The sequence below is a fragment of the Marmota monax genome, unplaced genomic scaffold, assembly GCF_021218885.2.
Source record: "Marmota monax isolate L192 unplaced genomic scaffold, Marmota_monax_Labrador192_F-V1.1 WCK01_AAM20220418_F8-fsc00042, whole genome shotgun sequence".
NCBI lineage: Eukaryota > Metazoa > Chordata > Mammalia > Rodentia > Sciuridae > Marmota > Marmota monax.
The window spans coordinates 8,351,480-8,366,967 of record NW_026693008.1 but is presented as its reverse complement, the minus strand read 5'-3'; the positions used below and the strand labels follow the sequence as shown (position 1 = coordinate 8,366,967).

The 15,488-nt window shown below is 47.1% G+C and overlaps 1 protein-coding gene across 2 annotated transcripts in view; it reads right to left on the bottom strand.

Annotated features, from left to right (window-relative positions):
• Positions 1-2,783: 2,783 nt before the first annotated feature.
• The window catches only part of Colq (collagen like tail subunit of asymmetric acetylcholinesterase), a 66,390-nt gene continuing 53,685 nt past the window's right edge, over positions 2,784-15,488 (bottom strand). For both annotated transcript variants that reach the window (XM_046453021.2, XM_058582104.1), the window contains exons 14-17: positions 15,235-15,354; positions 14,717-14,837; positions 13,263-13,365; positions 2,784-10,743 (exon numbers count right to left, since the gene is read on the bottom strand). In XM_046453021.2, the coding sequence (XP_046308977.1) occupies positions 10,674-10,743; positions 13,263-13,365; positions 14,717-14,837; positions 15,235-15,354 (414 nt within the window). In that variant the 3' untranslated portion in view covers positions 2,784-10,673. The remainder of the gene's footprint in view (positions 10,744-13,262; positions 13,366-14,716; positions 14,838-15,234; positions 15,355-15,488) is intronic.

The window sequence follows — 15,488 nt, the reverse complement described above, 5'->3', positions numbered from 1 at the left end:
TTAGAGAGAGAATTTTAATATTTATTTTTCAGTTTTGGGCGGACACAACATCATTGTTTGTATGTGGTGCTGAGGATCGAACCCAGGCCGCACGCATGCCAGGCGAGCGCGCTACCGCTTGAGCCACATCCCAAGCCCCGAACTAGAGATTTCTAATAATGCCACTCATCATTTTATTTCTGTAACAGAATTATTTTTTCTATGTGGTTTGCTTCAGTGGTAGGAAGACTTGAAAATTCCCAAATTTTTACTTCCCTATTAGACAGGCTGGTTCAGCAGAGAGAGAGAGAGTGTGTGTGTGTGTGTGTGTGTGAGAGAGAGAGAGAGAGAAAGAGAGGTATTTATTACATTATTTTGAAAAATAATTATTTGTTTTGTGGATATATATTAGGTACAGCCAAACTGGATATTTCCATTTGGCAAGAAAAGTAGGATTTCTGAAACTCAGGCCTTAACCAATAGGTTGGAAGACAAGACCAATTGAAGTGTTACGAAATGTGTATTTTTGTTGCTTCTGTTGTTTCTCTCTTGGTTCATGTCTCATTCTTTCATGATTTTTAAAATCTTGTGCCTAAAAATTCATTTTGCTTAATTATGAAATAGACATGCATGTTTACATTTATGTAAAATATTTGCTGTATAGAGTTTTTTGTTTATTCTATTAAAAGATCACTATATTTAAATAAAAAATGAAGGTAAGCAATATACATAATGTCTTCATGTTTTTTGTTTCCTTCATAGAATAAGTAATATAAGGTTCTTTTAAGAATTCTTTGTACTTAAAGCCTAGTTGGCTAAATTGATTCCTTTTTAATTTGGTGAATATGAAGTACACTTTCATTTTTTAAAAAGTGTGACATTCAAAACTGAAGGATGAACTTCAGTTTTTAAAAGGCAGAGTTTAAAAGTTCAGGGGGGCAGAATTTGATGGTGATTGAGGAAGAGCCTCCTTCAATCTTTCCCCACCGATATCAAGTTGAACAATGCACTAAACTATTAGCATAAGAGCCAAGAAAATCAGACCATAGTGCCGGCTCTTAGTTTAACAAAACAAAAAGACCATTGAAGAAGACAGGAAAGAAAAAGCTGCCCAGGTCACTCCCGTTGCCTCTTGCTTGAGGGTGGGAGAGAAAATTAAATTCAGGCCCTGCTCTTGAAACCCAGCACTAGGCCCATCATGGTGAAGCTCAATGCTGGGCAAGGCCCTGTGACCCTTACCACCAGGCCAAAACCTGTGAGCTGAACTGGGGGATCTGCTTTAGGCTAGGTGACAGAGATCGACTCCACCACCCCTGTCCCAACTTCAGGCAACAGAGCCCTGAGCTCGACTCCCATCTGCTAGGGAAAAGGCATGAAAGGTAACAGGGTTTTGTCTGAGCTCTGGATTAGCTTTAGGATCTTTAGGCAGGGACCTGTGGTCTGCAGTATACATCCAGGATTAGGCTTCAGCAGTTCCAGCTTGAGTGAGCCTGGAGATCACCTGCCTTCCTAAGACCATGCAGGTCTCTGGCTATGAGACTCAGGTGCCACCCAGCTTAACAGCACCCTTGGTAGCCAAGGGACTACCTCCACCACTGATCCTGCAACCTCAGGCATCTCAGCTGTTACCAGGCTAGTGCTCACAGATGGCACTTAAAACTGCCCCAGCACCAGGCAGAGACCTGCACCCCCGTGGGACAGACTCCTGTTTTGTCCTGCATCACCACTGGCTGTGGTGTGGGCCTTGATATAAACTTGAGGATGCAGGTTCTTTTTTTTTTTTTTGAGAGAGAATTTTAATATATATATATATATATATATATATATATTTTAGTTTTCAGCGGACACAACATCTTTGTTTGTATGTGGTGCTGAGGATCGAACCCGGGCCACACGCATGCCAGGCGAGCGTGCTACCGCTTGAGCCACATCCCCAGCCCCCCTCAGGATCTTATAGCTGTGAGATTCAAGCATGACCAAGCTTAACAGCTTGGGTGACCAAGGTTCTGTTTTTACCAATTAATTTAGTTTATTCTAAGAGTTTGCTTAATTTATTCAAATAATTTAGTGCCCCATAATATGTATAAATTTATTTGTATATTAAATAAAAAAAAATAAAAAAAATTAACAAGCAAAAAGTATGAAGTTCAAAACTGAAGGGTAACTTTAGCAAGCCCCATGGCATCTAAGGCCACTTTACTCAGTCTGGAAAATCAGGCTTAGCTTGGGGTCTGAGAACCAGGCAGGCAAGAGTTAAACTGAATCCCAAACTTATTCTCTAGGCAGTTTAGTACACCAAATTCCTTCTACCTGGAATGTTATCTTTTTCTGTCTCTGTATGTCTCTCTCTCTGGGCCTCCAGTTAACATTCAGCTGGGAGTGAGCCTGCCCTCCAGATTCGCTTCTACACTTACGCTTCAGCAGTACCCAAATCTGCCTTGGGGTCTTGACTCTCCTGCTTGACTATAAATTCCTGGTTGGGAGCAATATACCATATCAACAGAGGAAAAAAAAAAGTATTCCACCAAAGAAAAGCCCAGACTAGAGTGCTTCACTGACCATATTTTTTAATTCTCTATGGTGTCTCCAACGGGTATTCAGTGAGTTTGGACCGAATAAAATTATGAGTTAAGAGAATAGTTTAGGAGCCTTCTGCTACTTGTGGTGCATTGGTACCCATGCTCACAGGTGCAAATAGACCATCTCAGTGAGAAAGTGGTAGTAGATACTGATTACCTGGGGAGCTTTATCCTGCTTAACCATCGCTGCCAAAATGGTATGTCACAGACCGTCCCAAAACACAATGGCTTAAAAATAAGCATTTATTTTGCTCACAAGTTGGTGGATTGCAATTTAGACTGGGCTTAGCTATGTTTTGGTCTTGACTGCAATCGCTGACATGTAATTGACTAAAACAAGCCATGGGGCCAAGGGATGGGAAACACCCTTTTCCCCTGGTTGTTGGAAGAAGTTGTATGTGCATTTTTGTTTGTTTGTTTAGGGGTAAATTTCATTTTAATGGTTTTGGCATCAAATGAGGGAATAAACAGAGCCATTGAGATTCCTGGGTGAATGGGGTATGGTAGGGAAAATGGACCACTTACTTGCATTGGATAAAACTTTTCTCATCAGGTAGCAGAGACTGAGAAATGAAATTCAAATTTATGCCTATCCAAATGTTGAGACAGAGCTTGCTGCAGAGGTGCGAGAGTCTCCTTCAAGGGCAGCAAGAAGTCAAAGCATAGACACTGGTGCAGACGGCAGCCTTTACAATAAGACAAAAAGGAAGCCATACTCTTTTCCAGGAGGCAGAACCAGCTGCCCCCAAAATATTCTGGTTTGGGCAGGAATGAGATTGCTCCAATCTCACTAAGATGAGGACATGACAGCAGAAACTTGGGAAGGTTAGAAAAAGATTTGCTGCTTATTTATTTTAAATGATTTTTAAAATCAACAACAATGTAGCACTGTCTCACTTTAAACCCTTGCTACTCACCGTGTGGTGGGACTAGCAGTGTGTCACCTGGAACTTAGAAATGCAGAACCTCAGGACCCATCCTAGATCCAGAATGAAAATCTGCTTTTCAAGAGGATCCCAGGGTAATCTAATCTGAATGCATCAGTTGGCAAAGCTAAACTTTTTCTCTGCAGAAACTGACATTTCTGTCACAGCTGCTCACTTTCGGTAGGGAGATTGAACGTGCATTTGAAAGCCCCCAAATAAACTTTTCCTTCTTAAAATGTGGAAGTGAGAAGAATTAGGCTATTAAAGCAACCAATCTGTGGTGTCTACATATCCCATATCTCTTTCCCATTGCTCAGGGAGAATTCTTGGAGGTTGGATCTCCAAAGGACCTCCCAGCTCTGGCACTGATGGAAAGTCCCAGTGGGTGGTAGATTTCTACTCATGGTTCCTGCAGATGGCGCCAAATGCAAGCCAATGGTTTCTCTAGGCCCTTCCCTCTATTTGCTGTTCATAGTTTGCTTCCCTCCTATCCTCTCTTGCCCCAAACACTATTCTAGTTATCTATGACTAAGTAACAAAGTACCCCAAGACTTGGTGGGTTAAAACAATTAGTATTCTATTACATGGAATCAGTTGGTTAGAACTGGGACCCAGGTTGGCTAGGCAATTCAGTTCCTTATGGCTTCAACGGAGGTTACTTTGGTACTCAGCAGGCAGATGGGTTGAACTCAGGGCTCCAAGCTGATTTCATTCATGTGTCTGGCACCTGGTTGGGGATGGCTAGAAATAAACTCCTCTGGGACCATCAGCCACACCCTACATAACCTCTACAGCTTGGCCATCTCATGGTAACTGGCCTTCTTCCATACATCGGCTTCCTCCGAAACAGGTGTTCTGAGAAGCTGCTTGGCCTGTTATGACCTAGCCTGGTGTTATGGTTTGGATGTGAGGTGTCCCCCAAAAGCTCATGTGTGAGATAATATAAGGTTTAGAGAAATAATTGGGTTATGACAGCCTTAACCCAATTAGTGAATTAATCATCTGATGGGATTGAGTGGTAACTGAAGGCAGATAGGGGTCTCTATTTGTCTCTGGAGAGTGGAGTCTCTCTCTGCTTCCTGATCACGATGTGAACTGCTTCCCTCTGCCACACTCTTCGGCTATGAAGTTCTGCCTCACCTGGAGCCCTTGGGTATGGAGCCTGCTGTCTATGGACTGAGACCTCTGAAACCACAAGCCCCCAAATAAACTTTCCCTCAAATTTTTTTCTTTCTTTTAGTTGCAGCAGCAAAAAATCCAAGACACCTGGGAAGTCACACAGTGTCACATCCTATCGGTCATAGCAGACCAATAGATTCCAGGGAAGGGGCAATAGTCTCCACTGCTCTAAAGGAGAAGCATCAAAAGCCACCCACCCAAAGCTCCAGGGTTTGTCCCTTGTTCCTTCCATCTCATCTGTCATTGCTCTCAGATGAGCTATCTCCCCCTCAGCAGTGGCTCTTAAATTATAATCCTGGATCAAGCAATATCAGGATTTTCTGGGATCTTGTTAAAAATGCAAATTGTCAGGTCCCACCCTGGATCTACTGAAGCAAAACGGTGATGGGGGGGGGGGTGGACAGTGATGTGACAGGCCCTCCACATGATTCTGATGACCCATAAGGCTGAGGGCCACTTGGTCCCCACTGGTGAACCCCAAGTGATGACCCAAGACTGTGATTTCTGCCTTCAGTGTCCCATCTGAGGTGATCAAGGATGGAGAGTAGCATGCAGGTGGGCCATATGGTGGAGTATGGTATTGTTATGGGCTGGAACACCAAAAGCCCAATCTAGAAGAACTGGGGTGATAGGAGGGAGAGTGATAAGGCAAGCTATGTCCTCATTGGAGAAGCATGTCTGTAATCCCAGCAGCTCGGGAGGCTGAGGCAGGGGGATCATGAGTTCAAACCCAGCCTCAGCAACTTAGCAAGGCCCTAAGCAATTTAGCAAGACCCTGTCTCTAGATAAAATATAAAAAGGGCTGAGGATGTGGCTCAGTGGTTAAGCAGCCTTGGGTTAAAACCCCAGTACCAAAAAAAATAAAATTTAAAAAGTGAGCTCATGTAAGTAGCTTCAAAAGGGAATGAAAAATATCCCCGGGTATTCATAGCCACTAAAATATAATAGTGACACAGATAAAATCTAACACTTCCGAAACAGTTTCTAGGTGTCAGCAATTTATTATAACCTTGGAATATGATACTATGACTCCTAGTTTATAGATAAGAATACAGAGACCCAGAGAAGTTAACTCTGCAAGACAATTAAATTATGGGTCAGTAACAGAACCATGCTTCAAACATAAAAGTGGTATTTGAATCTTCTTCTTTTTTCATAAGCGATACCACACCTTTCTTGACCTATGGCACCCTCTGAGAGTCAGCCTCTCTGAGTGGAGCTGTCAGAATTAATCATGAGCTTACTGGGTGTGAGAAGTCTTCCCAAATATGTGTCCCAAGGGCCTCAGCATTTAATCCTGCCAAAAGGAGAAGCAAAACAGAGACGACCATTCTAATGTAGGGATGTGGAACAAGATGTCTGAACGCCTCATGGTTGTGGTGCGCTTGGGCTGGGCTCTCCCTGTGCAAAAGTACAGGTTAATATTGCCCAGTTGCTATGGCAATGCCAACCAGTGGTCACTCTGAACTCAGACACTGGCTCCCAGGGTTACAGGATTCTGAGCATAGCCAGATAATCACAATGTCTCATCAGCGCTGTGACCTCCAGCCTGCCTGCTTTGCAGAAACTCTCTCACAGATAACCTTTTGATGATAAAACCTGTATAATAAATGTGTGGATCCAGCTCTGGGTCACTGTTTTTCTTAATCTCCCATTGCCCCTCGTGGGTTTCTGGGGGTTCAGCCATGCAGGTCGCAGCCGTAATGGACATTATGTTAATTCAGCATCCCTTCCCTTCTTTTTGTCCCCAATATTCAGTCCAGTAATCATTCCTTCCCCTTGCAGCTTCTGCTTCTTCAGAATATCCAGTGGATAGGCTAAGAGAAATTATAACCTTGGGTGCCATGGGTTCCAGAACCTAGCTGTAATTCCATCAGCAGGTACGTTTTCCTGCCAATTCAGAAAATGAGCATGAGAACCAAAACAGGCCAAGGAAGCACAAGGCAAGATTTACTGGGAACTTCTGGAAAAGAATTTCTTGAGAACCAATGGAATAGAGGTTTTCTGCGGTTATCGTAGGGTTCAGACGTACTCTTGAAATTGCCATAGTCAGCCCATGACCACACACTAAGGATCAGATGAATAGAAGAGATCCAAAAAGCATTGAAGACAGCAGGGCCGTGAAATGGGAGCCTTCATTGAACCATGCTTGATCTCCACCTCTCACTGGGCTTTTAAGTTGTATGAGCCCATCAATACTACCCTGGCATGGCCTCATTTGGTTCCTGACCACTTCTCTGGAGACCGTCCTACATTTTCAGCCATTTTATGTAACAGGCTCAGCCTGAGGGGGTGTTTTAGTCAGCTTTTTTTGCCACTGGGACTAAAGGACCTGACCAGAATGATTGTAAAGGAGGAAGAGTTTATTAGAGGGCTCACAGTTTCAGAGGTCTCAGTCTATGGACAGCCGGCTCCATTCTTTGGGGCTCAAGGTGAGGAAGGACATCATGGCAGAAGAGTGTGGTATGGGGAAGCAGCTCACATGGTGATCAGACAAAACTGAGAGAGAGAGAGATTCCATTGGCCAGATACAAGTACATACCCCAAAGCCAGGCCCCCAGTGAACCACTTCCTCCTGCCACACCCCACCCGCCTCCAGTTCCCACTCAGTTAATTCCATCAGGATCAATTTAGTGATTAGGTTAAGGCTATGACCCAATCATTTCTCCTCCAAATCTTCTTGCATTGTCTCACACATGAGCTTTTGAGGAACACTACATCTAAACCATAACAGGGGGTCCATCACCACTCCTAGGGATTACCCTGTCAGAGCTAGAGGGCGGAGTCCAAATTCACTAGCCATTAAGAGTTGGAAGAACTTTTCTAAAGTCTCTTTCAGGTGTGGAAATTTAAGCTATGAGAAGTAATGTACCCAAAGTTATCTTGGGAAACATTTAACTGGCACAGGTGAGCTCTTGAATGCCTAGCCTATTTACAAGTGCCCCTTTGTGATGCACTTATTTCTGTTCAAGGGGAACCTATTTCCTCCATCACCGAGTTAGCATTTCAAGGACGGGCTGGTGGGGGCCACCTGTCTCCTGTGATCTCTCTCATTTTTCCATTTCAGAATGCCAAAGGCACTGAATTACTATTTTTATATACATTTTTAAACATGTAATTTGGGGGGGCGGGTACCAGGGATTGAACCAAGGGGTACTTAACCACTGAGCCACATCCCCAGCCCCTTTTTTATATTTTATTTAGAGACAGGGTCTTGCTAGTTGCTTAGGGACTCTCTAAGTTTCTGGGGCTGGCTTTGAACTCACAATCCTCCTGTCTCAGCCTCCTGAGCCGCTGGGATTACAGGCGTGCGCCACCGCACTCAGCTAAACATGTAATTTTGAATACTTTTTTTGTCCTGAGACTTTCAAAAACCCTCCCTTGAAATAACTGGAGATAGGCCCACCCCTAATATTTTGGGTTCCAGAGAAGAGCGAAATGAACACCTGTATTCCAAATACCTAAATATTCACATCATAATCAAACAATTATTTAAATTTGTTCTGTTTACCTCAACAAATATACTTTCATAAAGACCATGTATATGGCCTATTTAGATTCTACAGAGTCCCTGACACCATGAAAGCACTAGGAAAGCAGGGGCCAGGCCCCAGCCTGACCTCCCTCACCCATCCACATTGAGAGGGACTTCATGTGCACCCATGGAAACCCCAACCTCCATCTAATCCTTATGAATGGCTTTTCTTTGGCCACTCCTCAGACTTAGAGGTGTGCACTGGCCACACTCAGGAGGACAGACACAGGGAGGAGGCGGGTGCAGGCTCAGGACATCTTGGGCAGGGAATTGTGTTTTCCTGGGAACCTGGAGAGTGTGCAAGCTCTAGCGGGCATGTCACCTTGGCCCCATGGACTCCCCACCCCCTGGGGAGGGTCAGGTCAGAGAAGGTAGGAATGCTGCCCTCCAAGGTGTGGGACCCAGGGCAGGGTCCCTCTTGGCCAGATCTCGGGGTAGTTCTAGATCTCCACCCATGTCAAACAAGGTCCTAAAGCAAGATTAGAGAGAAGCCTGGGCTAGCAAGACTGGACTCTGTGACCTTTGGCAGGTCCTACTACCTCCTCCTGTTGAGCATGAGGAAGCTGGAATGCTTTCATATTCCAGAACCTTCCGTAGAATCCAGGAAGCACAACTGAGTTCGGGCTCTTCATTCTAGCCAGCAATATTGAAATGCTGGCCTCATCCTCCCAAGGAAGAGTGAGCCATGGTGAGGAATCCGCTTGCTTGCTTTCTTTGCTTTTTCTTTCTTTCTCTCTTTCTTATTATTTTTATTTTTTAAATTATTATTGTTGCTGTTTTGGGCACCGGGGATTGAACCCAGGGGTTCAACCACTGAGCCATATCCCCAGCCCTTTTAATTTTTAATTTGAGACAGGGTCTAAGTTGCTTAGGGCCTTGCTAAGTTGCTGATTCTGGTCTCGAACTTGTGATCCTCCTGTCTCAGCCTCCTGACTTGCTGGGATTACCGACATGTGCCACCACACCCGTCATGCCTTTATTTCTTGATCTCTCATCTGGAAGTCCCAGGATGTCCATGCAAGCAACATTCCCCCTCCTCCCCACCCCTAAGACTTGTCCCAGAGACCCAGGGAACTAGCTGATCAATGCTCCTGCCTTGGAGGACACCATCTTTGGGATAATGTCACCACAGACCACCCAGATGACCTGCTGGGCCACAGTTTCTGCTTGCTGAGTCCTTAAGACTCAGGTTCATTGAAAAGCTTTGTACAAAAGCTCAGGGTGTGGGGTGTGTCCCTCCTTCTGGAAATAAGAGGGGAAATCCTGGTGATGTCTTTCCCTGATAAACCCAAGCCCTCTTCAGGAAATACAGCCATGAGAAGTGGCTCACAGACAGGCAGGACTAAGGATTCTATAGAAAAGTGAAGAGTGCAGGCACACAGACAGGAGGACAAGGATGTGCACAATGCAGTTACAAAAGGGGAGTCAAAGGGAACCCCAAGAGTCAGCAGGAAGTGAGGAGATGCACCTCAGGATAGAAACAGCCTGCTGAGAGTGTCCTTGCAATGGGACCCTAGATGGGGAAGGCCAGGACTGTATATGCCTAAGGACACGGAAACACCAACATCTTCCCAGGTGTGTGGAGTTATGGAGTGAGTCTCCTGAACAGGAAATGGAAATGAGGGGCACTCCTTGCAAGACAGAGGTCAAAGTACAGAAAGCCACAAGATCAAGATGGCAGCAGGGATTTTGAAACTCTTAAGAATCCCGCTGTGGGAAACATCAAGAAGAGAGAGGCCACTGCTCTGCTGTTGTTTGCAGGCAAGTGACTCAGCTGAGCCTCCACCCTCTGCTCAGGGCAGTGGGCAGTGCAAAGGTGAGCATGGGTTTTGTGGCCTTCTCAGTACTTTTTCACAGTTGGGTCTCTTCCTGGGGGAGCCATTTCCACATGAAGCTGGGTTGTCCTCTGACCAGATGAAGAGTCCCTGGCGGGGTCCAAAGCTGTGAGCCACATTGAGAGAACATGTCCACTTCACTGCTGTGTGGTTCTCAGGCCTTTGAGAGACCTGACAACTGGCTGCCCAGCTAAGAACACCTGTGTGTCTGGAGGTCCAAGAGACCAAGAAGCCTATACACTAGACTTCCCAAATCAGCTCCCAACAAACTAAAACAGCCCCGCAGGTTTACATGAGTCTAACAATGCTAAGCCAAGTCCACGGCCTGTGCCAATGACAATCCAGAAGAGAAAGGGCATTTTAGCTGGCTCTTAGGCCAGATGGTAGAGGCAGGGAACAGTTCCCAGGGTGGGCATGTAGAAAGTTTTCTGGTACTTTGGATTAAGACAGGATGCAGTGGTCCTAAATTCTTCCAGTCAGACAGAGTCAAAAACACGTCTTAGCAGCGAGAATTCATCCTTGTTTTTGTCACACAAAAGTTGGTGGACACTGGCCCAGGAGAGCGCAAGGCCAACTTGACAGGGGTTGAGGAAGCTGCTGCCAGTTCTGTGGGCTGCAGCCCACCTGTTCCTCACGCCCCTCATGTGAAGTAGCGGCAGGGTGTGGAGTCGATGTAACAGTACTGGGTGCACCGCAGGTCTCCATATGACCTGAGGAAGGCAAAGACACAGGTCAGAGCAGACACGGGACAGTGGGCAGGCAAGCTCCTGCCCAGCTCTGAGAGCAAAGCTGTGTTCTAGAAGGCTACCTCAAAAAGCAGCTCCTTCGCCACTGTACCAAAGGCCAGGGTTTCTATGAAAATATTTCCATTTTTCTTTGGGTTGCAGGGATTGGAGGAGTTGAGTCGGGTCTCTGGACTTTTTTTTTTTTTTGCCTTGAGCCTCATCTGAGCAACTAGGGTGGCAGGACAAGCATCCTCAAGTCCTGAAGGGGTCCCAGTGCCATTCATGAGGCCCATGGTACTGAAGATACACACGTCCAAAATGCCTGTACTGGCCAGATGTGGCTATTGAGTTCTTAAGAGATGGCTGCTGTGACCAAACTGAATTTAAAACTTAATTTGGTACCAGGGATTGACCCCAGAGGTGCTTAACCACTGAACCACATACCCAGCCCTTTATTTTATTTTATTTTTACTGGGGATTGAACTCAGGGGCACTCGATCGCTGAGCCACATCCCCAGTCCTACTTTGTATTTTGTTTAGAGACAGGGTCTCACTGGGTTGCTTAGCGCCTCACTAAGTTGCTGAGGCTGGCTTTGAACTTGAGATCCTCCTGCTTCAGCCTCCCAAACTGCTGGGATTACAGGCGTGCACCATCACGCCCGACCTAATTCTAACTATTTTACACTTGAATAGCCACATTTTTGAGGGATGCCATATTGGACAGGGCAGTCTATACCTCTGTAAAACCAAGTGATGATCCCAACACATTGTCTTATACATGATACATACATTCAGAACCATCCCTCTAAGGCTTCTAGGGATGAGGGAAATAGCCACAGTACCCTGGGCTCTGCTCCACCTGAACTCCATGCCTGAAAGTCTGCATTTTTTTTTTAAGTGGAGGAGGGTACCAGGATTGAACCCAGGGGTGCTTAACCACTGAGCCACATCCACAGCCCTTTTTTTCATTTTATTTAGAGACCAGGCCTTGATGAGTTGCTGAGACTGGCTTTGAACTCGAGATCCTCTTGCATCAGCTTTCCCAGCCTCTGGGATTACAGGCGTTGTGCCACCATGTGCGGCCTTATTGTCTACCCTTAATTGTCTCCATGGAGCCATCAAATAGCTCAGCCCTGCCAATTTTCTGGCAGGTGCCTATTAGAAGCCTTCCTTGTTTCAGGAAGTAGGCATTGTACACAGACACATATTTGTAGTGAGGTCCTGGCCAACGCTTGCAGGCTGGGGGTGACTATAGGTGTGTAATTCCCCTGACCTGGTTGACTATGCTGGTATGTGTTTGGAGGGTGGTGTTAAGGAGACCCCCTTGAAAGAGAGAAGAACGGAGGCAATAGAGAGACAGACATGGTGTCTGTTCCCCAGCCCTGCTGAGGGCCTGAGCCCAAACCTATAAGATGAAAAGGACTGGAGGTAAAAGCTGAAGAGATCGGATTCACAAGGGATCTAAGAAATCTAAGGAAAAGTGGATCCACTCTGGAGCACAGGGAAGACCAGAACGTGGATTGGGGGGGAGGGAATGGTCTCTCTATTTTCTCTAGAACATTCTACAGCTCTGGTTCTGCACCAGAAGGCTACATTCTGGACAGGGAATCAGCACCTCACAGGGCCAGTGGCCCTCAGGTGGCTTGGGAGATGTCAATGTAGAGGCCAAGACACTACTGCACTTGTACTGAGCATTGAGAAAAACTGATGGAGAGTCTCAGAAATAACTATCAGGGTCCTTGAAGGGAATATTTTCTCGGAGGTGCCATAAATTAGCAAAATTAGATATCAATGTTGGCCTGATTTCACTTGGGTGCAAAGGCCTGCACCCAAAGGCAGATTATTCCAGGGAATTTTGGTTGTATTGGTAAGTAGATGCTTGGAAACCCCCTGGCATTTCTACCTTCCATTGGGCTTCCCCCCAAGGCCACTGCCCGCCCAGGAGATGGATGTGGCCATAGTAACCACCAGGGATTACCAGCTGACTTAGGGATTCTCTCTGGACCCAGGATAGAGCTGGTGACTGTGTCTGCCCTGGCTCAGCTTCAGGGCCTGCAGGCTGCTCTGACTGAGAGGAAGTATGGACATTGGGTGCTGATTGCCTGTCTCCCATTGCACAGAAAGCTCCAGGTGACTCGGGACCATGTTCTGTGTTATTCATCGCCTCACCTCCGTGCCTAGAAAGGACCAGAAACATGAGACTCACTTAAAAAATATGTGTGAAGGAAAGGTGGGTGAAGGAGGGGAGGTCAAGGCAGGAGGAAGTTTGTCTTAATAGCACATAAAGCCAGGTGCGGTGGTGCACGCCTGTAATCCCAGCAGCTCTGGAGGCTGAGGCAGGAGGATTGCAAATTCAAAGCCAGGCTCAGCAACTTAGTGAGAGACTAAGCAACTGTCTCTAAATAAAATATTAAAAGGGGTTGGGGGATGTAGCTCAGTGGTAAAGTGTCCCTGGGTTCAATTCCCGGTAAAAACAAACAAAACCAGGGTAAAGCCTTCCCTACCCAGGGAGATAGGTCTCGCATGTCAGGTAGCCAAAGTCGGAGCCGTCACAGTCCTCCACGCCCTCATGCCGGTGACCATCTCCACAGTAGGCCCGGTGACAACCTGAGGGGACACAGGAAGTGTAGCCCTGAGAAAGGGCAGGGTGTGACAGGCTTGCCTCAAAGGTCCCCCCCCCCCCAAAAAAAAAAAGCACTGCAAGGGCTTGAGAACCAATCTGTTCAGAGGCAGAAGGGACTCCAGGCAAAGCCAGCACCCTCGGAGCTGACATCCTGGGGTTGTCAGGGGACAGTGCAGCCACAAGGAGAGACTGGCAGTATCCCCTCCTCTGTACCCGCCCCTGGGTGCACCTTCACCACTCTATGCTGTCGTCCCTCCCCTGAGCTTCCTGAGGGCCAGGACCACAACTTTATATCCTCGTGCCCCAGGTCTGTCCCCAAGCAAACCAAGTCACGAAGGGATTCAATGAATGCCTGCCAGACTCTTACTGCATCTGAATGCCTGCCAGACTCTTACTGCATAGGGACAAACCACGAATACCTCGACTCACAGAATCTCTTAAGGTTTGAACCGTCAGCACCTTATGCCCCTCTCAGCAGAGGAAATGAAGTTGACAGCTGCACGTGGCCCATCATCACTGAGTGTGGCCTCCTCTCTGAGCTCAGGAGCAATCCGAACCTGCATTCAAACTCTGTTCTGCCTTGGAAAACCATGCTAGCTACCTCACACCCTCTTTTGTTGCTTGATTTTAAAAAATAAAGTGAAATAAATAAAAACAAACCCTAGAGTTCCCATGCTCAGGGCCATCCCATAAACCTGACAGTGGCTCTGGATGGCCCAGTTTCCTACTGGAGCTCTGTCCAGGCAAGGGATCCTCTTTTAAATCCATGGCTGACTCCCTAGGACCTCTCACTTCTGCATACAAAGTGAAAGACCACCACCTTTATTTTTATTTTATTTTATTTTCTTATTTTTTGGTACCAGGGATTGAACCCAGGGGTGCTTAACCACTGAGCCACATCCCCAGCCCTATTTTGTATTTTACTTAGAGACAGGGTCACACAGAGTTGCTTAATGCCTTGCTTTTGCAGAGGCTGGCTTTGAACTCACAATCCTCCTGCCTCAGACTCCCCAGCTGCTGGGATTACAGACCTGCACCACCACGCCCAGCTGTACCTTTATCTTTTTGTGGTTTTTGCCAAGGAGTAAGATTGGGAGAAAGCCCGGGGCAAGGAATTCCTCTCTGGGAGCAAGACCTTGATAACACTGAGCTCAGGTAGCAGAAGAATCAACTTTTGGCCTGAAATCAGGAGGGAGGTCCCCGAGGCGGTCCATACAAACCCTCTCTATCTCTAGAATTGTCCCAAACTGCTGCAGCTAGTATCCAGGGCTGGCCTTGACCCCCACCCCATGGCTTTCCTGGTCTCAGGTCCTCCTGGGCGGGGCCCCCACTCACTGATGCAGTCGTCACCCACGTCCTGGTTCCCGTCGTCACACTCCTCCCCAGGCTGCAGAACCCCATCCCCACAGGTGCCACGCTGGTCTATAGTGGAATCCACAGGGTAGAAAGGGGTCAGCTGGCCAAAGAAACACACAACATTAACCATGGGGTGGCACACCCAGGCAGCCATTGGACAGGGAGGTCAGTACACTGGGGACAGATGCTCTGGGTGCAGGGACCATGGCAGGGGCATTCCTTAGCTTCCTCCTGGAGGTGGGGAAGGTCCTCTTCCCGTTGCTTGCCCTGAACTCTGGCAGGTCTAATGAGGTAGCATTCTGGGGGTACAGGGACTGGACAGGATTGGGGGCTCTTGCCTCAGAGCGGAGCTTTGATGGGGAATGGGAAAACACAGAGATGCTCAGGGAAGGACTGTCGTGGAGACAGACTGCAGGAGCTCTGTCTAGGTCCTTCCTTTAATGGATGTTTTACCTGTCCTGAGTTGGGGGTGTCCTGAGGGGTCTGCTTTGGGGTACCTGGATGGGAAGCCAGCCAAGGCTGTCCTTGAAGTACAGAGATCTCTGGTCTCTGCGGAAGGCAATGGCATTCTGAGTGTTCAGCCTCTCGAGTTCCTCCTGGTTGTTGACCACAAAAATCTGCCAGAGAACACACTGGTGAGGATTCCAGGAAACACTTCTCCAGGGGGCCAGGAAGAGCTGGAGGAGCAAACAGAATCTCTGTGCATGGCTGGTTGGCCATGGGAAGGGGGCTGTGCAGCCCGCTGTCGTAT